This window comes from Saccoglossus kowalevskii, chromosome 6 (genome assembly GCF_978046115.1).
Source record: "Saccoglossus kowalevskii chromosome 6, keSacKowa6.1, whole genome shotgun sequence".
NCBI lineage: Eukaryota > Metazoa > Hemichordata > Enteropneusta > Harrimaniidae > Saccoglossus > Saccoglossus kowalevskii.
This window is the reverse complement of record NC_140646.1, coordinates 32,157,269-32,182,910: the sequence shown is the minus strand read 5'-3', so window position 1 is coordinate 32,182,910 and position 25,642 is coordinate 32,157,269. Positions and strand designations below refer to the sequence as shown.

Genomic DNA, 25,642 nt, shown 5'->3' with positions numbered 1-25,642 from the left:
TGCGGCCTATGTGACTATGTCCACAGACCGACTGGACCAAATGATGAATTGTCTTTAGGAAAACGTGTAAAAAGATAGGTGTTAGTTGCCTCAGGGCATTGGTTTGTGTATGGTGTAAACTTGGAATAGTATTACCAACAACAACACTGACAAGATGGTGGTGTACGGTCGTGATGATATATGGAACATGGTCCATGGTCAGTGATCGAAATAATGTTCCCTGGCTGCCAGACGAAAAGCGCGCCCGTTAGACTCTAACCTATTGCATAGTCGAACAGTTAATTTACAATCATATATAGCTTACGTTAACGTGTTGTATTTTTTCCGAGTACGCTCTTACAAAGGGGTCATAGCTTCCCTGCCAAAACAGTGCTTTATCATTGTCCATTATGCCTGCCTGCCGAGTTTGTGATGTGAAAAACAACACCCATAGTGGGCTGGCATCTGTGCACTCCGCCCACTTGTGGGAGGAGTTCGCACAGCGGCGACCTCGCCGAGCTACCTAAATGGATGTTAAGTATTCAGTCGAGTTGACTGTCAATCATTTTAGCGCATTCGACCAATGCATTTAGTTGGTTATAAATTAATTCGATTGGCGAGGCCCAACGGAACTGTCACATCAAGGCAAGTGTCGCTGTGACGTATGCATGCTTGTTACGGGAGCACAGCTACATGCAGCTAGCACCAGGCTGATAAGATAGTAGTTACTAGACCCATTCTTTACTTTTCATAGGAACCAAGGCCCATACACAGCGACTGTGCATTACACAGAGTTACTCATTCTTGAAAGAGACCCACTATAAACGGGTTGTTTATTAGTGCACCCTGGCTGCACTTAAACGTGCGTGCTTCCATACCACTGACCGGGACTTGGACTTACATTGAAACTACCGTGTACTCTTCTCTGCTATAACCCAGTCCTGGTGCTTGATTACCTGATCCACGCTGTCCGTCTTCGACATAGTTAACGATAGGGAGTGATTAATAGTTCTTTGCGTGGCGCTGGAAAGTAACCCTATTTTTAAGCGATTCCACCAATTCATCGGGATATTATCGTGGCCGCGTTGACATGTCGTATCCACTTGGTTATCCATATCCAACGTCTTCTCAGGTAAATATAATCTACGTTATCAACTATTCCCAACTATTCTGTGTACACCAAGCGTTAAATTGGACGACCGGACATCAGAACATGGTCGTACAGCTAATGCCCCTTGTATTAGCCGTTAATTTCTCCCACTCCTGCTTACGTTTTACTCTGTTATCTTAAACCGATGCAATTTTCTTTGTAGATACTCATGTCAAGCGTGAGTCACAGCGGTACATCGTGCTGCGAGAGTGGACGTCCGATTATGACCGACCCGCACACCGGACAGACTGTGTGTTCTTGTCAATACGATGCCAGTCGCGCTGCGATCATGCACTCAAGAGTAGCCGGCCTACCGCTAATGTACGGTTCAAGCTACACAGCCGAACAAGGCTATGTACCAACATTTGGCACAGATCCGTCAGCCTTTTACTCACCATTGGTATGTATTTGTAGCTGGTGATTTCTGTACTTGTTTTTAACTGCGAGCATTTTTGTTCATACCACCGATAAACAGAAAACTAGCACACACAAACTATCATCACTCGGCGACTGTGTTTATTTCAAATGTTCGATCTATGTGTATATAGTATTCAAAGAATAGAGCTAGATACCAAGCAGCGAGGTTTGAAAAGCGAATATTATCGTACTTTTTTTTGAATGCTTGCCGTTAAATGGACAAAAAAGTTTGTGTTTGTGGACCGGCAGCTGATACTATGCACATCGGGGTTGTCAGTCTGTCTGGCTCGCGAAACCACTTACACCCATTGCGCATGGTAAACTTCAAAGCACTCAAGCTTAAAATTATCAAATCTTGCTGAAAAAACCAAACTCGTCAATGTTTTCGGCGAATTATATCCATCGACACGTTTCTCATCCATTTTCTTATTTGTGATTTAATTTCAGAACACCACGTACGATCTAAAAGGCAGCGCCGAAGGAGGCTGGAGCGCTACACCATACCAACCCACCGCTTGTTACCCATACGATCCAGCTTACCAATACTACGGGGATAGGTGCGTAGTATATGACATTCAGCGAATAGTTTTACCGACTCCGATTTCCTGGGCTATTGTTGATTTGGAGGGTCTTATAAATGGTGCTTTAGTACTTATTGATGTGAAATCTGTAGAGACTAATGTTGTTACGTGAAATCATAAGTGTACTTGTTATAATTCAATGTAACTTTAAATTAAATAATTAATAATGAAACCGTTTCTGTTTTAGGTATGGCGGCGTGGACATTAACGGTGCTGCTAGGAGGAAAAACGCCACCCGCGAAACAACAAGCACTCTAAAAGCCTGGCTGTACGAACATCGAAAAAACCCATACCCAACGAAAGGAGAAAAAATAATGCTGGCTATCATCACGAAAATGACCTTAACGCAAGTGTCCACGTGGTTTGCGAACGCTAGACGACGTCTTAAAAAAGAGAACAAAATGACTTGGTCGCCGAGAAACCGATGTGGGGACGATAGAAAATACGATTCTGGCGACGAAGACGGCGACAATGAAAACGACGATGATAAAATCGATATTAAAGATGACGATGAAATCCTCTCAGACAGGTTCGATGGGCTAGGTGAGTAGTTTATGAAGCCAAGTACTTAGCTCATTATGGCGCTCATTAACGTCCCGTGGAGATTGCTAACTATACTTATAGCGTTCTCCCAGTATACCATATAGAACCAAAACAATTATCCCCACTTTCATTTATTCTCAACTTATGATTTCGCATGCTATTAAAGTGCAGTTGGGGTGGCGATCGATTCATCGTTTATTGTCGTTTCATTTTTATCCGGTTTTCCTCCTGCCGTGTCGGCAAACAAAACATATAGTTACATTATTTTCTGCAAATCATCGACTCGTTTATCTATAGCACGGGTGTTGTTGTTTTTTCTCCGGAAATCCACTTGCGGTTATTTTTGGAAGTAGGGGATTAAAAAATAAATAAAAACTATATATATGTATATATTTTAAAATGATGTTAGTGCATTGAGTGATTGTAGAGTGAAATGTGATAGGCTCAGTTTGGCAATCTTACACATCAATAACATTTACTTGCGTCTTTTTAAATTTTTAATGAGAGAATCACTTTGATGCAAAATTGCTCTTTCCTGTTGATCTAACAAAAACCCATTTGATTGCATTAAATATAGATACTGATAAAGAAATTGATGATAAAGATAACAGCGATGATGAGGACCAAGATCATCTGGGAGGAAAGGCTGAAACCAGGCATTCGTCGGCTAACGAAGATTCGCTAAGTTTGTCCCCCTCACCGTTATTGTCACAGAACATTGGCACAAACAGTAGTTTGCTTACTCCAGCTACCTCAACAACTTCGCAACAACAGCAACCGCCGCAACCGCCAACGATTAAGCCAAAAATTTGGTCACTAGCATCGTTAGCAGGTACATCGTCAAGTCCAACTAGTCCAGAAATGTCGCGAAGGTCTCCGTTATTGTGTCACCAACCTTCAGCCAGTACCTTCCATCAACCCCATTTGAACACGGAACCCAATGTGAGTTCTCTTCAACACTGGGTAGACGGGGTGTTCCATCACCACCATCATCACCACCATCAACAATCACATTTAACGTACAGTTCGACGAGTAGGACTTCTGCGGCAACGTCAGTGTTATCGTACACGGCGCAAAATTCATTACTTGGAAATGAACATTCGGCGTTACGATCGCCACCCGGATCAAGTAACATGAACGGTGACCATTTGCCCCCTGGTGGACCGTGCCGGGACTTGGCCATGATTGCCCATAACAGTGCGGAAGCTGCCAAATACAGTGTTGCTGCTTTGCATCCAAGTCGAGATGGTATGTGTAAATACGCTATTTCTGATAATTACATCATGGAAACCATTACGTACATCCAGTATAACGTGTTTTATAATTACCGTTGACCCAAATGTATTTGACTACGTATACGTAGGGTACCACATTAGAGAAAACACGCTGCTAACTTTCCACGCAAATTTGGAAGATACTAACGAAATAAAATAAATGCGGAGAATTCTTATCTCGTTCCGCTTGTTGAGTTTTAATTTTACTTTGAGAAGAAAAAAAGCGAGGTTTCACATGTCTAATTATTGTGATAATTTTGTTGTGGTTTTTTTAGATGACTTGAGGGAGAAATCAGTGGTGCATCCAAATGATAGCGACGAACCCATTAGAACAGCCTTCAAACCGGTAGCAAAGAGGTAAGCTTAGGTAAATAGTGAACTTTCCTTGTTCCTAATTTCAATTGCTTTTTTTGTGGGAAGTTCGTGCCAGTGTCAGATTTGTGTATCACCAAAACCCGGCCTGCGCGAGAAGCGTAGCTTTATAGCCAATGTCCACGACAGGAAGCTATGACCCCTATGACAGGAAGCCGCCTGATTGTCTTAGGTAACGTCACTTTAGCTATGAAGCCAGAGCTGAAAAAAATCTACGTCCCCTGATTTCACCAGTATTATTTAAAACACCCGTCCATTTTTTTTATCAAAATATTTGTCTTATTCATTTATTCTTTTATTTAGCGAAGATTGCTTTATATTAAATTAATGCGTTCTCCCGATTGTTGGGGCCCTCGCACAATTGACGGCTGATCTGTTCTGCTATTGATGTCGGATTTCCATTGAAAAAAATAATATGCCGTCTCTTGATTTAAAAGTTAATTTGATAGAGAACGAAAAGTCCGCTGCTTGTATGCATCTGTTACCCATACATGCTTCGTCACACACTCAAAGTGCAAACCAAAATTAGTTCGATGCCATGTGCCTTTATCGTCGTGTATGGGGGTTTAACATGCACCAATAGTACACTGTCACGAATACTGCTGTCCATACCGTGTATTGGTACTCAGCGGCTCTCACATTTACGTATATAACTAGTGTTATAGAAATAACCTCTGTATTTTTAACAACAATCGGGGCGTAAAAAAAGTCAGCAAAATGACTGACTGACTGATACACTCCATAATCCCTTGCATAGTATTTTTTAACCCAAAATCCGTAGTTACTATTCAATCTGATACCACATATTAAAGTTTAATAACCGCAATTTAAATCAGGAACGTATAAATGATATCTCCACTAATTAAATATACATTTATGTCTTTTATTCTAGGATAGGACTTAATATTGGCATAAATGGACAATCGATTCCACTGGAGTACGACGCAGCGATGGCTCTTACGAATCTTTCATCGCGGTGACCTGACTATACCATCTACTCAAAACGCCGCTCCACCGATTAAATAAGCGACGAAACTGGGAAAATACGCGAAATGAAACGACTTTTTACTTAAGTAAGCTCACGCCGTTTATTATTATTACCATTATTGATGTCCTTGTCATGGCAAACCATTCGCGGTATTGGGTTATTTTTTTTTCTCTTTTCCAGTTTGGCACCCAGTGCAGTCTTGTAAATTACTTTTTTTCTTCTTCCCGCCGTCATATGGGCGTACGGATTTCAAGAGAGATTTCTACTCAGTAGGCTATCTTTAAAAAAAAAAAAAACAACTCTGAACTTATGATATGAGGTATTGAACACATATCGCTCATACCACCGACTATATCTGTTAGACATTTTTCCCGTGACTTTTAAGCAAAAGTTGAAATGGTATGTAAGTTTTATGTAAAGAAAAAAAACCTGTAATAACGAACGAAGTGTTTTATTTATAAATGTCTTTTGTATGTATATAGATTTGAGGCGAAGGCGAGGCCGCCGATAGATAATCGCACAGTGTATAACAACCATCATGCATGGATGTCAACTCATTCTAAAGCAAAAACAATATTTTTTATCAAATTTGCCAAAATATTGATGAAACTTGCTTAAATAAGGGGGATATTTTATTGTGATTTTTTTAGATAATATATAGAAAATTGAGGTTATGATTGTCTCTATGAATTTTATTTTTAAACCGACTTGTTGAGTTGAGTTATACCCATCGGTTTTCATTACACCGTCCCTTGTCTTGATGACAAGTTTGACCTTTTTATAGCCAGGTACTTTGTTCAAACTCAATAAAAAGAAGATGGAATTTGGACTACTTCAATCTATTGTACTTGTTATGTGATAATATTGCTCTACTTACAAAGTGAAAATTATTTTTAAAGAAAACCGCAAGACTATTTCTTGTGAAACACTGAATTAGCGTGTTCGGAATATTTTTTGTTTGTTTTCATTGTGAGAATTTGTCACGGTTAAGGGGAAGATTTACGACTTTGTATAAGCTTTCGATTTCTCTCGTCTTTCAATCATTTTTTTTTATAAAGAAAAAAAGTATCCACCGATTTATTTGAGTTGTTGAAAACTATACAGAGTCGTACGTCTTCTTCGTACACGTGCACACAAGTTCTGGTTTCAATTTCATTTCTACGCCCTAGACTGGCGTGTGGATTGGGGGACACCCGGCACGGGTATACTGCTGTAACATAGCCCTAATGCTCACTGACTCAGTCCTTGTATCGGAGCAAAATCCAACCGTAAATAAATGTATTTCTTACATGCGATGAAAAGCGGTAGTGTTTTGTGTTGCAGTGTTGCGGGGAACCCATTCTAGCGTTTAGGTGCACTTTGGCGTGTCAGTTGCAGTGTCTTGTTGTTAGGACTTGACAGGGTGCAGGGGATTGAAAACTGTGTTTTACTTGTTAGTCGTTATCTGAGAGATATGTCGTGCAGTCGATCCGACGCGCGCGAGTCAACCAATATACCCAGTTCTTGTTTCCTTCCTCTAAATTATAGCCAGTACAGCACGTGTTTCGTATTTCACATATCATCGTTGTAGTAATATCATTTAGCGGCACTTTTGTAGTGGATTGGTTTGTCCACGCCTACCATTACCTATCACTAAGAAAGCTATCTCGTGTACGGAGATTAAATAGGGAGAACCACCCAACTGGTGTGCCAACATTCCCCCTCCGTTCCATCGGCCGATACCATTTCATAGTTAACGTTAACTTTTGAACGTTTTCATTTTATCCGTTGCGGACAGTGAGTGTTCCCTCGAAATCTGGACCGTTATGTAGAGAGCTGAGGGCGTTGGGTCACTGACAGTCCAACAAAACAGTTTCTCGAAGACACCTGATTTATGCCACAGTTGTTATCAACTTCGGAACCCGGGTATTACTAAGTACATAATGAACGAAACTCAAAATGAAAAAGTACTAACTCTAAAAAAATAAATATGCGAGCAAGCTGTGATGGATTGATGTATAACTTGAAATATATACAGTAGCGAATGGAAAGTTGTAGAGGAACTTGTCACGTTACGGTCCATGGCCGTAAGTAACAGCACAACATAACACCATTGTTGCCTTAGACGGGTTTTTAAGTGTGACCAGCGAGCAAAACAACTGGTCTATGTAGTACGGGGACATATAACCATGTTAGTTGTTAGTATCAGTAGTCACACAAATTAGTTGAAGGTATTTGTATCGCCCTTCGCTGCATGCACGGTCGTTTCTCGCGGCCACGCTGTTCAACCTGCCATGAGCCATTCCCTATTGTCCTCCACATACCGTGGTATAGCTTCCTGTTACTGACTGATATGCATTTTTAATGTCACTGAAGCTGACAATCTTTCTTTGGTATAAATTCAACTTGAGTGTTTCCAAGCTGTACTTACAGCGCGTACCACTCGGAATTGTCCAATGTTTACGTGTATAAGCGACGGGAACAACAGTGTGTTTTTTGTTTGCTGTTGTACGACTTGTTGTTCACCATAATGTCACTATTTTGAAGCGAATGGATAAGCAAACATTACTACAATGTTAAAAGAGATTTCATCGAGGGAGACTAGTCCGCAAATTAAACAACTTGTGCGTTAAGATACTTTTAGTTGAATGGAGAACGGCAGTTAACCGGAACAGTACGTTTTACAAAAGCCGCATGTCGCCGCCAGTCTATCGTCAAGAGTATTGGCCATTTCGTTGAGTATTGACAGACTGGCCCGAACTATCAGCACCAATCACATGCTTAAATTATATAACAATTACCGTTATATAAAATAAATTCCTTTTCTCTTTTTTTTTTTTAAATCAACTTCGGGAGAGATCCTTCGGCGTGCGCTGATATGTAAACATGTAGTTGCGGTTTTCAGGCAGGCTGAATTATATTTACTTTTGACCTTCATTCTTATTTTTATCTCAATCTGTTTCCATTGTCATTATAGCATGAGCTAATTTTCGTGCCGTTAAATTACCTGGATTACGAAGAACCTTAGAGACAAAGATAAAAATCGCCCTGATCCCCAGTCAGTTAATCAACTTATCGTTGTTGTCTTCTCATGCCTGTTTGTTTGTTTGTCTACTCTTCGCGTCAAAATGTTACCCACTAATCGCCTATAGTTATCGACTAGAGGACAAAAAGAAATGTATTTGGAGGAGGGGCGTAAACATAAATAAATGCCACCGCATCATAAAATAACAGTTTTGAAACTAACATCAACGCGCGTCTCATTCCATGGCGTGATTTGTGTAGGTAGTTAAGCTTTAACCCATATATTCATCTTTCAACCTATCTCATGCTAACACTATAATTACTTCATTAACATTAGCATCATCTAATTTAATTAGGGGGGCTTTATTAATGAGAATCATCAGTTGTTCTGAAGGACCGCTCTAGATAGCCTCTCCTTTCCTTCCCTTCCTTCTAAGGGTGATAACGATCGAAAATGATTGCATAAAAGCTATACAATGAATACGTTGACGAGGTTGTTAATATTCCTAAACCCAGGGTATTGATTCAGCGTGCCTTTGTTATTTCTCATAGAACCCGAACTGTCATTTTTTCATTATTGGGCCAAACGTTTTTTTATTGTCTGCGTTCGCTAGATTTCTCATCCATACTGATGTTATTCGTTCTGAGCACAGAGACATCCCCGCCGTTCATGACATTCAAATAATCGATTTTCTTTTCACTTCACTCCCCACCGAAATATGTAAGACAACGTTCATCCTTTTTTTTTTATTATTATGATTTTAAAGACTCTTCAAATAAAGTAGCGATCGGTAGTGATCAGTTGTAAGCGTCAGACGCCGGATATGATATGAACGGAGTGGCGACTACTGTCCGATATTAGGGGGCGCTATGAATTTTACGCTTTCTTTTAAAAATCGTGTCCCATTTCCATCCCCTTGTTCAGCAGAGACATTGGCGACACTCTTGAATCACGCTATATAATATTGAATTAATTACCCAAGTGATAAGCACTCGAATTCGGGGCACAATGCCTCTATCATTAGTTAGACTTTTATTTATATTTTATGACCGTTTTAATTTAGCGACTAAAATTGACAGCGTGAAAGAAAAAATGTAATTAATTTGAAAAGTGTGTAATAACACATTGTTGAGGAGAAAGAGTGAGTGTGGTCGTGGCCGGCTTACAATATTGCTGATTTTTTTTTCGTTCACTGTAATATAAAGCGCCGCCGTTTAATGAAATGAGCAAGTATTACTGTCATTATAATAGAATACGAACTGTAGTAATAAAACCGATGACTGTAATAGTATATGTAATTATAGAGATTCATAAAGTCAACAGAATAATAGATCCAATGAATGGACGCTGATTTTCCGGCCAATAACAAACTCCGTTTATAGCGGCAAACGTAAGCCGTATGTTTGCAAAACAAAGCGTAGCGGTGAGAAAACAAACGTAATCTGACGGCGCGTCTTGAAACGAATGGGGAAAATCTACGATGATGTCACCAAGACCTTCGCAGGCAGAGATTTATATTCGTGTTACTTGTTTTTTAAATAATCGGGCATACTCCGAAAATGAAACGAACAAAATGGGGGTGAGACGGACAATGACGAGATTTTTTTTTCGATTGGAGATGGTATGATTATAAAAACAGGAATGTTGACTAAGTTAACACAGTGCTCGGGTCAGAGTCTGCTCACATATATATATTCATTCCTCCAACTTGTACAATGGGTGCTTACACAGTACAAGTCAGGACCTGGCTTGAGGGAGTGTGTACAAAATATAAACCAGATACCCAACTCGCTATTGTCCCATCCACAATACTAGTATTGATGCGATCTTATCTTAGTCAGTTGACGCTAAAAAGCGGCACGTTTGGCAACTATCTTGCTTGGAGCTAGTCGTTGGAATCCACTGCCTTACAATAACTCCGTTCACTCGAAGAAGGAATACTGAAACTACTAACACAGACTGCTTTATTGTTACACTATTGAATTAATGTACTTACAGTACTATACACAGCAATTCTGAGCAAGGCTAGATCATGATATCTCAACAACCTGCCCAGCCACAAGCTACAATTTTCATCCGATACTCTTACATAAAGTGTCGGCTGTCCTTTTTCCCATTGTCCTCTGCGAGACGCGTGTTTATTTGCTATTGTATTTCGATTCAACTGTGTGGCTCGCCAGCAGCTGAATCGCCATTGCAACTTTTTCAAAAAATAAGAAGAGTATTCACCGCGATAGTCATCAAAGAAACATATTACACAAATTCAGTTTGTTTTACAATCATCCGATGAAATCTATCGTGTTAGAACGACTCTTCCTGTTTTTAATGAGGATTGATTCCCCTACAAAATAAACACAATTTGCGTTTATCTGATTTGTTTTTTTGTTTGAAGTATTTGTTGTGATGTGTTTATTAATTAACGTCAGGTTGAAATTGAGTCGGTTAAACACATGAAAACAATGTACGCATAATAATGTCATACAGGATACTCCAGGCGGGTAATTTTCTGCTCAAATCTTTTGGAAAGTATAAACATGGTGTGTATAAGATTTTTTTTTTCATTTTGACGCAATAACACTGTTATTGGTAGTCACGGTGGCTATAATGCGACAATATGCCAGAATACCAATCACAAATAGCGCTAAATTACCTCGTTCTCATCGACGCTAATTGAGAGACGCACTCCATGCTGGAAGGTCTGTTGCTTTTCTAACGCTACATTAAACATGCACATACACATATTAGAGCGAAACGTTTAGTGTAGTCAGGTAAAAACTCTAGCGATCAACTCGATTGATTTGACGAAAGCAAGAACATGTCCTCAATATGGTTTTTTAAGCAAATCAACATCAGACAATTACGCAGTCAGTAAGGTGGGTCACGGTAATAATTTGACACTCGACAAGCCTTGGGAAAACGTGACATCAACATTGATGTAATGTACGAGCTCCCTGAAACTTACATCTATCCGAATATACTAAATAGTAATACTTTTTGGGGGGGAAGGAGGGGGGGGGGATTTTCCAAACATAAAGTTGAAGACCGGCTCGAATGTTTGCGTAAGGAAAGGGAAGCTAAATAACGGCATGTATTACGATCGCTTAAGTATTAAAAGGTTAGACGTTATTTATCTTCGCTTTGGATTCTGTTTCTTTTTGTTTTCTTTTCGTCGCTGGTTCAGACATTGCCGACACCGGTATCATGAATCTATATCGCTCTATCTAAGTACGTCCCACGACCAGCGACGAAACAAAACCAAACATATCGTTTACATAGAAGAATGGGAATGCGGTCGGGCAGGGCGGCTTCCAGCCAAACAAACAAGCCTTTTAGAAAGCTTATGAAATGCTCTACGACAACTATGCAGCCACTTAAACAAAGTGTACCGTTGGCAACATGCACGTAACATGCTACGCATCATTCCCGTATTTTCACTCCACTACATCACTATGTATAAATATGCTTACTACATAGATGTAAACATGACACTGTCGGGATATTGAAGCCGTGGAGAGCGCTTCCCTTTCACGGTGTCTGGAGACGTTATTAAAACAAATAAAAAACAGCGATCGCGTTAACAGTTTCGCCGATTTCCAAAACGTGTAAACAAACAGTGCACGGGAGTGGAGAGACAGATCACTGGCTTCCCCCTGTTTTATATGATTCCGCAGTAGAATAAACTTTCATCATATCGCATCCACCTAGGCCCTTGGCGAAATGTTAGTCTAAGGCTGTTACATGTGTTTGACATACTATCAACATATAAGAAAATGTTAACAGCTGCTCTCCCCAGAAGAAATTCTACACAAAATCAATAAATTTTCTCCCTCAAAGAAAATATTTGCCGGAGCGAAAAACTCGTTGCAAAAATAATCATTTCGTGTGTTTGAATATGGTGAGCAATGAACGTGTTGTTACATTGCTCCGGTATCGGTTGTGTATCTATAGCAATCCCCAAGCAACTTGAGACAGGCGTTATTTAGCGTAGAAATAATATTGATATTGAATACCGTCAATAATATTACTGTATTCAGGTATTTGCGTCAAAATGATATATTATTGTACCACCATTCGTTTTTTTTTTCGTTGCTTTTATTTGTCATCGACTTCCAAATAGTTATAAATAAATAATTTCTTTCTGCATCTATGATCATGGTCACGTGACAGTTGTCTCACTTAGTGGGTGAGTTTCGCTTGGAGATGGTGGTAATGTCACATAATGTAATTCTGATATATGTTTTTATTTGAAAACTATAATGTTGTACACATATTATTCATCAGTTGACTTGAAATTTTAATGGATTTACGCTTACTTTTGTCAGAGTTTCGCAGTGTTTTATCTTATTTTCAAATCAACCCCATCGAGTTCCATTTCCACACCCACACGCGACTCTTAAAAATTCACGTCTTCGAGACCTCGCCATAGAATCCGCCATCGCTGAAAGTTGGTGTATAATGTATAGAAAGATACATTTATCGAGTTCGCGTTATTTCATATTACTAACTCGAAAATGATTGTTATTATACTGGAATATATTTGTGTTACTGTGGAATATTGTCCTGGGTTTTGGGATACTATGCCCCGGGGGACACATATGGTGGTGTAAATATTGAACGACGAAAATCGGCAGTTCATAGAAACTCCTCAAAATATTAAGTCAAACTCGGTACTTTTACTTGATTTGCCTGCCGCAGATTTACTGTAAAAAGCGTTCAGCGCAATATTGGATGGGCACTGAGTCATTTTCAGGTCGCGCCGGGGCGAAAGCAGCTAAATGCTATGTCGTTTCCGGAAGTAGGAAAAACGTTAGTGAGTGCGAGTTAGAATGCACGGCGTGATTGACATGCGAAACATACATGGACTGAATATACGCTACATTTCCTACATCAGAGACTGTCAGTGGACGAAATAAGTAACTGGGATACAATCAAAATAACATTATAACGGAACAACGCTGAATGGTCGACAGGAAAAACTGGCAAATTATTAAACAAAAAGACAGATGAAATCTTCACCTTCTATAAGCCGATGGACGCTTCTAATTCAATTTACCAAATTGACTAAGTCAGCTTAAATAATATCTGCATTGTGCATTAGCCACACGGGCTAGTTACACTAAAATAAGCGAATAATCAGGGAAAATGCCAAACAAATCCCTGGATCTTGGGAGAAAACCTAATATAACGTGTGTATACACAGGATATGTGTCTACCGTGTACAAGGACTCTATTGTATTTTAGCGGCGACTTGAATGTTGGGGATCTGTTTTACTGCAACGGTTGAAATTGATTAAACGCCGATGATTTGCCTGCAGCAATGTTGCCACCACTGATATAAATACCATATACGAGTAAGCGTTCTTAAGAAGGGGACTAAAACATTATACTCATTGAACACTCGAAACTACTAGTGTGTCTCACAATCATAATGTTAATGTGCAAATAAAAAAAATCGAAATATTCTGATTATAAAATGAAGTACAAGGCATCTACAATAACACATTCAATAAGAATAAAAGTAAAAATAATAAATGCCTTGCGGCTGTTAGAATATTTAAAAAAAAATACACGGCATTTGCAGAACTTCTTTGAGAAGGGATACAAGTTAATGATTCCGTAGGCAAACCTCGGGGAGTGTGGACGACTATAAAGCTGAATGGGGGCATATGGTGGGTGTCAGCACGCGATTTTGCTTCGCATAACACCGTTACTTATTGAATGACACATACTTCAAATGAAAAGGTCGCCAGTTCTAGTTATGCGGCGAACTCCTTTCCTAACTCAAAATAGGATAATATAAAGAAGCATAATGGAAAAGAATTATTTTTTTTTTTTAATTTTTCCCATGGATTAATTCAGTGCACACCCGTTCAAGTTAGTTTCTCGGTATATAACACAAGCTGCAGCGTCGATTACTCTAGCATAGTGTTTCGATTACATGGCCCGGGGCGATAGTGAAAGACGAAGCGGTGCTTAGAATCAAAGCGATAGAGTCAGACTATATCCACTGTGCAGCATGTGTGTGTCGGCTTGCCGAGTTTCATTAGCTCTTGTTTGTGCTGACAGACGGACGCGTCGATGAACCGTCTTGTCATGCGAGTAGCGCATCTCTGTGACAAATACATTGTTTTTTGGGGGAAATTGCAATATGGGCAAACACATCAAAAAGGACACCGTCGGCAAGAAAAAGCACAAACTGCCTGAAGCAAGGTGTTTTCGGCATCTAACAAACTACAATCAGATATCACACGTGGTATGATACCAAGAGCTTCACTCGAAACGCTAGGTAGTGGGGGTTTTTTTTCACACGCACGCAGCGATTTGAAATATACATAAAGCAAACGAGGTACAATATTATGTTAATGATCGGTGTGTCTGATTGCCAACAAAATTGAGCGTTCAGTTTCAGATCTTGTCTAAATGACATCGAGAGTAGCCGTTAACTAACAAAAGGGTTTGTGTATGCGATGCGAACTAGCGTCAATCTAGCTACAATGCTTCCATTTTCCAGCACACCGCCTTCATATATTGTAGTAACAACATTACATTACCCTATTCTATAATTTTCAATATCGACTCATAGTTTGTATTTCAATAAAATTGCTCCTCCCTTTGTTATTCGCATAAATATTGTCTCAATGCGTCGTTAATGGTAATTCTGTAGCACCACTAAAAAGGCGGCTTTTAAAGTGAAAAAAGGACGACTGAACGACACTTGTCAAAGCAATGTATTTCTATGACTTATTATAAGTAAATATGGCGTTAAAGCAAGTCGGGTTATGTCTCTTCTACGTTAAGTACCGTACAATAGAGCATTTTGAGAGCCAGGCAAGGCCTTGATCCGCTACTGGCAAAATGGCTTCTCTTATGCACAGCGGACACTCAGGAAACGCTTGCCTTACAAAACGCACCAATTAGACGACGCGAATATCAATAACAATGTTGTATTGAAAAAGAAGAAAAAAATCTATATCAACATCTTTGATGAAATGTCAGTCTTTAATTGAATAAAATGCACTTATAAAATAAAGCGGACATGAATAGCAAACTGTTGCCTACTGTGGCAACAAAAGGATACTGATCACGTTAAATTTGAAAGTGTCCTTAAAAGCTGCGAGAACTCTCGCACTCACTGCGATGTTAATGGGGGAACCGCAGAAATGTACGGTTGTCTCGAATGCGAAAAGCAATACGCGATTAAATAACACAGACACCGTAAATACAATGATGTATTTAAACTTTTAACGATCAATTAATGTCAGGAATTGTAAAACTTCAAAGGTAATCCGAAATTTTGCGTGCTAGCATCATATAATTTGCCCATGTTTGTGTGTGTCACATTAAACAATGCCTTCACCGGGGGGCAATATTTGGAACTAGTCGCCTAGTTATTAACATGAGTTACCGCCTTCATTTGTACTTAATACTCAATAATAAGTTGAATTATAGGAATTCAATTCCAGCAGATTAAATGATAATATCACCGTGAGGGAGAAAGATGGTGGGATTAGGAGGGTCGGAAAGGCGGGAAACTCGAAAGGATATGATGAGTACTCATGGGAAAAGCAGTATTGGATGAATTCCCTAGATTTGACAACGGTTCCGCGGACATTTGCACGCGGATTGTCAGCGACTTAGACCGAGTCAATATTGTCAATGGGGTATGCAGTGACGAGAATCAATCCCCAATATTTTGTTCAAACTCTTCAAATATTAATCGTAAGTTTCAACATTTTCCCGATTACAGGGAATTTACTGATATGAGCACGAGACTTATATGATTATGTTGAATTCATATGGAAGTGAAAGAATGGTGTTGTTCCTTTCAAAACTTTCTACAGTGAGACGAGTATGTATAGGGCTGAATGAAGTTAGTATGGTGACGTGGAGTCGATTGGTTCGTGAAAGACAGTGATTTGCATCTATATAGTTTGTATTTAACTCCAGAATGTTCACCAAAACACTGCACAGTGTCGGGCTTTTCAATAAGACGCTGCTGAGGGTAGTATATGCTTTGGTATAGGAAAGGCACTCGTCAAAAACCACAGCCTTGAAAAGGTCTCTGGAAAGGCGTGGTGTGTTGAAACGCAGTTCCACAAAAGCTGTTTTGTCGGGATTAGTCTGCCTCTATTGTAGGGTTTCTAAACGCATAAGCAGATAAAAGCTTGTCAAACATATGTACCACGTTCAGTTGGCCAAATTAGCAACCTTCTTATTTTTCGCCATCTAAATCCCACATCGTTGGTGAACATGCAACAAATCAAATACAGAGAAAGCAAGGCCAGGCAGGTGGTGAACACTATCTCAGGTCGCCTCTGTAACCATGTTCGCAAGATAGTACTCAATACTAATCACCCAGACAAATACACACAAATACATTTTTTTATGAGAAAGAACATGATTCCTGAAGGAATGTCGCTTCTTTTGTGAGAGGTATGTCAACTCATGGCGCAGTGGGTAGGCCGGCATGTGAACCCCCTTCTTCTTCTTCGGATAAATATGGACAGTGTCACACGATGTCTGACTCGCTGTAAAGTTGCTTGTATGTCTAGTGTTCGGTTGCATATACCGTTGAAAGGAGAATTCGGTGGTTTCCTCTCAGATTTATGCTCTTGTTAATATACGGACAAAATGGCGTAGAGCTCGGACAATGGAAAGTGCGTTCGAATTTCATGTAATGTACGGAGTAGTTTACACGTTGTATTGTAGGAGCAACTTTACAGTGGTCCAATGTGTGTAATACACTCTTGAAACAACACAACAGGGGGTAGGAGGGAGGGCCAACACCACCGAAATGTAAGCTGCGTCTCTATTGACCTGGCTAGCAATAACATGTGATTGGGGCAAGGTAAGAAACACAGATTAGTTTACGGCAACTCGCTCACTGCAGTAAACACACAGTGCTTACACAAACTCTATAGTGTTACAAGTGGGCTCGAAATGCTAGACAACTTGATAGTTAGCACTTTGAAAACAGAGAAGAGCGCACAGAGGCGCTGACAGGTAAAAACAAAACCCCGAACCGATTTCATCCACTCCAATCCGTCGCACGGAACAGTTAGAATAACTGCGTAAAACAAAGACTCGGTGGTGGACGTTACTTATTTCGTTGGCCCCTTTCTTGAAAGTCGTGTGCGTGTGCGGTCTACTAACATTACCGTGATTGGGGTAAAGCAACCCCGTCTGCCTCAACCGTGACAAACTTTACAAACTTAACGCACATGCGCGTACAATACTAGCGTAAAGGGTTCACCACATTTGACCGCGGATGAGACTCCATCAGCGAGTGATCACGGGGGGGGGGGACTTGTAGGCTCTATATATTACATATTCCTTCTCCTTATCGGCGGCATTTCAACACTTTTCACAGGGCCAAGAGCAAGCGCGGTGACAAATGGTCTTTGCTCCAGGGTATACGGCATATATTTCAAAGTATTGACAGTTATGATATCTGTTTACATATGAGTAAATACGACCAGTGAAAATAAAATCAAAGTGCCAAGGGTTGGCCCCGATGTTCAATTCCTAACATTTTTTGTAATGATATTTAACACAGCGTTACCATATGTTTGAAATTGAACCACGGCGACGTGTAATGTAAAACTGGTATATATTTACACCGGTGAGACTTTTCTGAGTATTGTGGATATGCCGCCGTATATATAATTGCAAGCACTGTTTTGATGTACAAATATACGTGTGAGAACCCCCCTCGTCTCCGAAGGTGTCGGTAATCCAAGTCGATATTGAAGCAGACGTGCGAGACAGCGCGATACCGATCAGAGTGGAATCGACCTCATAGCCTGTTTTTTTTTGTATATAAAAAAGTGCCGAAAATATGGGATAACATCGTCACCGAGATTGAACGAAAAGACAGGGGATGTCATCATCATTAATAATATGATAAACGACGTTAACATTATGGTAACACTTTTTTTTCCCTTTGACAACCTGCTGGCTATCGTGATTGATTGATTGATTGATAGATCGGCTCTATACGACTTATCTTTCCAAAATATCGCTGACTATTTATATAGTTATTCAGTATCACTTAAAGATCATAGCGGCAGTGGCATAGTGTTCGCCTTCGACGCAATTTGATAGCCCCATAAAAGTTCACAGGAAGAACAGTTTCAAAGCAAGGGGAGCTGTTTGTATTGCATTATGTCGGTGTATACGTCGCTATTGAAACTATCCCCTCCCCCTCCCCTCCCGAGGTCCAGCCGGTGCGGTTTCAATTAATAACAATATAGAATTGCAGGATGTAATTTATTCAAACCACCAGTCACGTGATTTTTGAGTATTGCGATCTCCCTGAATAGGACTCTACTTTTTCCCGCCAAAAGTCCGAGTAGTTCTTTTCATTTTTTTTAAATTTTAAATATTGATGATGTGTCATCAACTTAAACGGGTGGTATGGTTAAAATAGCCAAAAAAATAATCATGTTGGTGCTAAGATGCAGTGCCGCAGTAAACTTCGAAAGCATCAGAATAGTGTTCTGTTAAAGGGGAGGAGGGTACGACGCCCTCGTGTTTTCAAGGTTGTACTCACCAGTAATGTATGGGCGACCGTAATCGTGTAGACAATGTAATCTTCTCCAAACTGCATGCAGGGGCATGTGGCTGGGCCCAAGAATTCAATTCCCTTCTGAATCGAACTTTTAAGCCAGAGTAACGAATTTGTTGTCAATTTGTTATTAAGCGCCCTTGAAAGAGAATGCCGAATGATTAATGGCAGAGGGGTGCAAGAAGCCATCCACACGCACGCTGTTCCCATCTTAACGACGGAGCATACGGTCTTCCAACACTCGTTGTGACAAAACAAATCGTGTGAATACGGAAAAGAACTTTTACATTATTGTTTTAGTACAAGGAACGGCGACGTGCCGGTCTGCGTGGACACATGCTTATAACAACTCAATGCCGCCGCGAAAAAACAAATCGTAAAAAAAATATGTACATTGACTTGTATTGGGTTTGTTGAGGTGTCTCCCAGTCGTGTTAACACGATCCCGGGAACAGACTTCCATTAATTTTTTTCGCTGTCGCTGTCAACTTTTATATGCACGGATATCTTAGGAGCTGCACAGCCGGCTGTAATTATGATAATTACAAGCAAGAAAACATGAGCAGAACTATGCCGTGCCTTGTAAACACGTCGCATAGTTTACATGCACGTCTTGTTACCCGGTTCTATCCAATCTAGCCCACCATGCATGAAATGTACATATATATGAATTGTTGAGAGTAACCATCAATGCAGTACACAGGGCCGGATCTATTGAGAGGCGGTGGTGCGAAAGAAGGGGACACCCACATACAATGAGCGTAGTCAGCTTCTGGGTAAATAATCAAAATACGTCTGTTCAATGCTCCGATTCGGTACGACTCTGAGGAACTAAAAGTGACAGCCGATGTATTGCTTTTAACTTGGTTTATTGCGGTGATAATGATAGCTAGACAATGACTCAGATTATGGAAACTCCGTCTCTTATTTCTGCTTGGAAATCCTACCAGATGCCACGGGCATTTGCCGCCAACTACCAGTTTGGCGCACCTACGTTACACTTTTTTTTTTATTAATATGCAAATGATAATAGGCTGCGATTATCTGCTATGAGTTGACACCCAGGTGACCTCGTCAAGTAAGGGTCGACTATTATCCCGCGCATCATCCACAAAATCGTCTCTTCACACTTTGCCATTTCCATGGTAACCGGGTTTTAAATGGATGGAAATGAACAAGGTGACCATCAATAATTTTAATGAGAAAAGTACAATAGCCGAAATCAAGTAAATCTTCGGATTTTCCGTCATAAAACACTACCATGGTTACCATGGATATGGTAGAATGCAAGAAAGTGTGGACGCGCGCGGAATGCAGAGGATGGTGATTGCAAGGTGCCAGCCAGATTCTGTTACAATATCATCAGCAACTTGCGTGCCCCGAGCTTTATTTTGTCTTCAAAATGGATGAAGTTAATTGCGTAGAAACGTCGGTAAGTATCGCCCGAGGCCGAATGACGAGTCTAGTAGTCGACACACATGTTACAAACAAAGTAAACATTTTAGTAAAAAGTTATCAAAGAGCGATGGAGGAGAAATCTATCACAAATGAATAACTGAATAGCGGTTATTACTTTATTATATAGCGAAACATTGACTCGATCCCCATTTAGCGTATTAGTGCCCGGATGAGAAATATGCACTGTTTTGACAAGATCCACGAAGACTGAGATGAAAACAAAAGAGAAAGCAAGTACTTGATGGGAAAAAGAATAATGTTCAGGTGTTCGGCAATTCTGGCCTGATGAGGTTAATATATTAATCGTTTTACATGAAATAAACATCTCACACTGAGATACACCATAGAGCCGTAATCAAGTCTCCAACTTAATCACTTCCGGCGCGTCTAATGGCTTGTCAGCTGAGTCTCTTATTTCCATGGCAACAAAACACGTTACGGCAAGGGTCGAAACAGAAGTGATTTGGAAACGCTGATTTGTTTTCCAAATTTTAGTCAGACATATTTAGCTTCTTATGTGGGACAGCTGTACAACCAGTCAGTCTTTCGTTGAAAAACGAAAGCAAATAACTTTCAACTTGTGAAAGCTAATATAATAATGGCTGTTCGATTTTTCCCAGCTAATATACTGAAATGCTATGTCAATGATGCATATAAATGCTACCTGTATCCCACCGATAACACGATCGCCTTCAGTGAATGAAATAAGGTCAAAGAACCGCGGCCACGGTGGCCGAGGGAACCAGTATGCCTGGAGTGACGAGTTAACGAACGAACATGCACAATTTTAAACGAAACTCGGATTGGTTTTCAGTTAGCATTCTCTATTTCGCGTATTTATCAAGAACTGTATTCGAGTTTCAAGTTCGTTTGCAATATCATGGGTTTGTTTTCAAATTGAAATGTTCGGAAGGTTCCTGTCGAATACATAATTAAGAACAACTTCATAGATATGACCGTAGCCGAAGCCATTGATGTATAAAACCGACATAAATTGGAAACTAGCATGTACATCGGCTTATTTACTCTTTCTCTGGGCCACTTATTTGCTTTTATGCACTTTTATGCTTTCCCTTAATTATGTTTTTAGTTGTCAATTTCGGTATTTTATTAAATAATGGAAACGAGTTAGTGAAATGTTAACTCGGTATAAGACGTTAACATATATGTATCCATATTAGTACGCGATTGAAAGACGTCAGGTCTCAATTTGGTCGTTTTCATTATTTAAACCAGACCAATGGGAAGTTTGGCTAGAACAATCATCTCACATCAGTGCTTGAGTGTTCGGGGAATAAAACGTCAAATCACTTTCTATTATCGTCACATAGTATGATCTCGTGGCACTGTCGGACTGACTCTATACACTTGCACGCCGATGATGATACTATGGGATACTCCCGCTATTGACGCATATCCACGTCGTGTTAACGGTCATGGAGCGCGTCGGGCAAATTATGATCGATGCACATTATTTGGCTTTTAGGCAGCGGTGAAACTCAAAGAGATTGGGATGTGGTCCGGGCGCATCGGTAAAGTTCACGGTCACGGACGTTGACGGAGTACTAGCGTCACAGAAAGCGAACGCATCATCTACAAACAAACAGTCTGGTCGGTTAATGCAATGGCGATAACAGATAAAATGGTTCTGATAGATATTTCACATCAATCTACATAGCGCTGTAAGTAGTAGTATGATGTTGAAAAGTCCTGAGACAATTCCCACCGTGATACTATGCGTGTATCATGACAGCAGCTACCACATATATATGATGTGTAATTTATACATGCACTAACGCCAAATTGCAGAATGAAAATTATACCAAATCATCCAGTTTGTCGGAAGAAAAAAAAAGTAGACCGTAATTCTAACGCAAACAGTGCGATTAAGAAGTCACAGAAAAATGTTTATTTTCTGTCTTCTCCGGGACATCAATCATATTTGGCATGCTTTCAGTGCACAATTTTATTCAATAGAAAAAGGGTCGACACTCGTTGCTGCTAGAACCCACCTTCTCCACGTAGAAGATGCACAATGACGACTATTCTAAAGGGTAATCAATCTTGTCCAAGTGCACCAGCACTAGATGTTCATTAAAAAACACTGGTATAGCTTACTACCCTGGAGCTGCAGGCCAGGTTTTAAAATTCAGAATAGGAGGGCGCGTAGGCCGGCACTTCAAAACAACTCGAACTTTGACGTTTTGTTTAATTTAATAGAGTTGAAAATGAGGACCACCTGCATGGTATCATCCGATGCATTGGCTGGCTGAGCGTGACTAGTTGGTGAACAAATCAGGAACGGAATGTCCTTGACATTGAGATTGGTCAAAATAGACTTTTCCTTACTTCCTAGTAAGGAGTTCCGAATTTCTGGATTCTAGTGTATCATTACATTTAATGTTTATGCTATAGAGGCTGAGTAGAAACATTTCTGGCAAATAGATACAAAAATACGTATTTTCACGAAGTCATACATTTGAATAAACTGTTCTAATGTACTACGTATATCACGGGCACTCTGTGTTAGATAAATGACACGAAATAGTCAGCGCAAACGTGCATTCTATATAATGCACGTGGCAATGACTCCGAACACTTTGCAGCCCCAAAACGCAATGCCTAACCTTATCACCACCAGACTTTCTCGCCAATTTTCTTTTGCACTTTTTTTTTTTTAGATTCTTCAATATTTCTGGAAATGAACCCTCATTTTGGAGCCAACAGATAAAAATTGAGTCAATTTTCAGTTTTTACGCAAAACATTTGGCTATTTTTGCCCCTATTTTTGCCAATCTCCTGAAGAAAAGTACAGACTATAAACAGGACTATTTTGTGAATTTGTGAGAAAGTTGGTCATAAATCACATGACTACTAGAGTATTGTTTTATTATGTAAAATCGCGAAACTATCCCCCCCACATGTCACAATGAAATAGCATTCTTTTGTGTGTTACAGTGACGTATTCAGAGAAACCTCTGACACTTTTCAAAAATTGCTATTTCCATAATTGTTCCATTTCTATGGAACAATTCTACAGAACACAATGTTAAAAAAAAAATTGGATTTCCTGAGATTTTTTTAAATAATCCGGGACAACAAAAACTATCCCATTATTAAAAACATGTGTTTTTTCTGCTTATATCACCGTAACCAGCCTACAATTTGAGATATGACATAATATCTCTGCCAGCAACCAGTGGTAAAAGCGTTATAATACTACCAAAATGGCAAGTATTCACTATCATTTTCTCAAAAATTAGGCTGGTGACCTCAAACTTAAACTTTAAAGTCAGTATCCATATATTTATATATAGGCGTCTACTTCAAACGAACGAAAATTTTGTAAAGTTTAAAAGGCGGTGGTTGTCGTGCAGTGTCCTGTTCGATATGAGACTCATAACGACATATACAATGCGTGTAAAATACATTGTTTATTTACATGAAATTCGAACACGCGCTGCGTGACGACCACCGCGCTTTAAGTGATTTAACAACTTCATAGCAAATCATCTTAAACAGTTTCATAATCAAATTGAGAACCAGGATGTTACATCATCTCGGAGCCTCGTGACGTAATCGAAAGAGTGGGTTTATGTAATTATAATAATTTTAGTTCTATGAGAAATATGGAACAAGATAAAGGTATCTCGTCTTCGAGAAGCTTTAATATTTGTGAACAAATAGAATAAAGAAAACATACAGACATTCTACAAGTTACAGTTACTGTTTCTGGGAGGTTGTAACTCAATTCCAAAGATGTATAAGAAGGTTCTTGATCAGTAGATGATGTACTTGCTCCACCGAATAGCGCAAATTGAAGACATAAAACGAAGCAGACATAACGTTACCATGGTAACTCAAAGTTTGGCGTATTATGGTTCAGCATCATCATCAACGATATATTTTATCACTTTATTTCAAGTTTCATTCACAGATAACAGTAAAAATAGTCTTGTGACAAAAACGACTTTCAGCGTATGAGCTAAGAAGACGGGTTTATCGAAACAAAAGGTGGACATGGTTGAGAGAGACGGTCGATAATAGTGTCACACAACGCTGCCCGATTGCTCTCCTGAGAGCGCAGTAAAGTTGAAAAAATGCGACGGGATAAAGGAATAACTTGTAGTTCTAGACGAAAAAAACAACATTAAAAGATTAGAGTGTCTGAAGATCGGAATACGAGGTGTATGGGGAGAAAATCCGATGACGTGAGATCGCAGTGGAAGGAGAATGGTGGCAACTGATGTAGTATGGCTCGGAGATGCCGACGTATATCAATCATTTAACGTCAAAAAATAACACCAACATTCCTATCCCGCACACCCTAAGTGACGTCGAGATCCTAATCCGGGGTAGTTTAGCTCGCACAGGTGTCTGTAGACTTCACAGTGAGTGAGTGGTCAATAGTCAGCTTAGTTAGGCTGCTGCCTCCTACTGATAACACAGCAAAACATTGAGATTTCAACGTTTACAGGCGATAAGAGCATGCCCCTACTTAATAACCTTCAAGACGTTGAGTCAACACGAAGAACGCAGCGTGGAAATCAGGGAGGCGGGAATCGGGGAGTGGTACAGTGGGTGTCGTGCAGCAAAGAGTGTTCTGACCGTGATGCGATAAGATAAGGTGTATCCGGCACTATTACCGTAAGTCAATCTATACACAGACAATCATCAAAATCAACATCTTAGTGAGGACGAAATTTTACATTTTGTTCGTCAACACGCTGTTACAGTAACAGTTATGTATACCAATGCACAAAAAACAAGTTATAAATACTTTTCCAAAATAATATAGTCTAAACATAATTTCTTTTCACTCCTAAGTTATGTAACTTGTTGTTGCACTGGCACGCAAATGCTCTTCAGGTTAAATGAGCACGAAAAGCGTGGGTGAAGTGGTGAAATACACACGCATGCTTTTGCCAAGTGTCCATTCATATTTAAACATATTTGAAAGATGTCAATTCCGATGATATCGACTAGTAAATACACATCGCTATGTAATTTGTATATGTGAAAAAATAAATACACACACACATATATATATATATTTGGATTAAAAGTTGTCATAACCCATGCCTGAGCGCCTCATTGATGGAGGTATGCGTCATTGCACATAGAAGGGTTGAACGCATGGAGCACCCATTCTGTGTGAATCATCAAACATTTCCTGATCCACTGTGTTTTCAGGTTCGTGTGGATTCATTCTTGTCAATATATCAAACCAATCTTGAAAAATGCCACTGCAAGGACTGTACATCAGAGATTTAAACACCAAATTGTCATTCGTGATCAAGTTATTAAA

At 39.8% G+C, this 25,642-nt stretch overlaps 1 protein-coding gene across 3 annotated transcripts; it reads left to right on the top strand.

Annotated features, from left to right (window-relative positions):
- Positions 1–703: 703 nt before the first annotated feature.
- Positions 704–5,747, top strand: iro (iroquois). Of its 3 annotated transcripts, none has more exons than XM_006820336.3 (7): positions 704–1,111; positions 1,293–1,529; positions 1,994–2,103; positions 2,315–2,670; positions 3,248–3,919; positions 4,221–4,302; positions 5,210–5,747. In XM_006820336.3, the coding sequence occupies exons 1-7, from the start codon at positions 1,070–1,072 to the stop codon at positions 5,295–5,297; spliced, it is 1,587 nt and encodes a 528-aa protein (XP_006820399.1). In that variant the 5' UTR covers positions 704–1,069; the 3' UTR covers positions 5,298–5,747.
- The last annotated feature ends 19,895 nt before the right edge of the window (positions 5,748–25,642 follow it).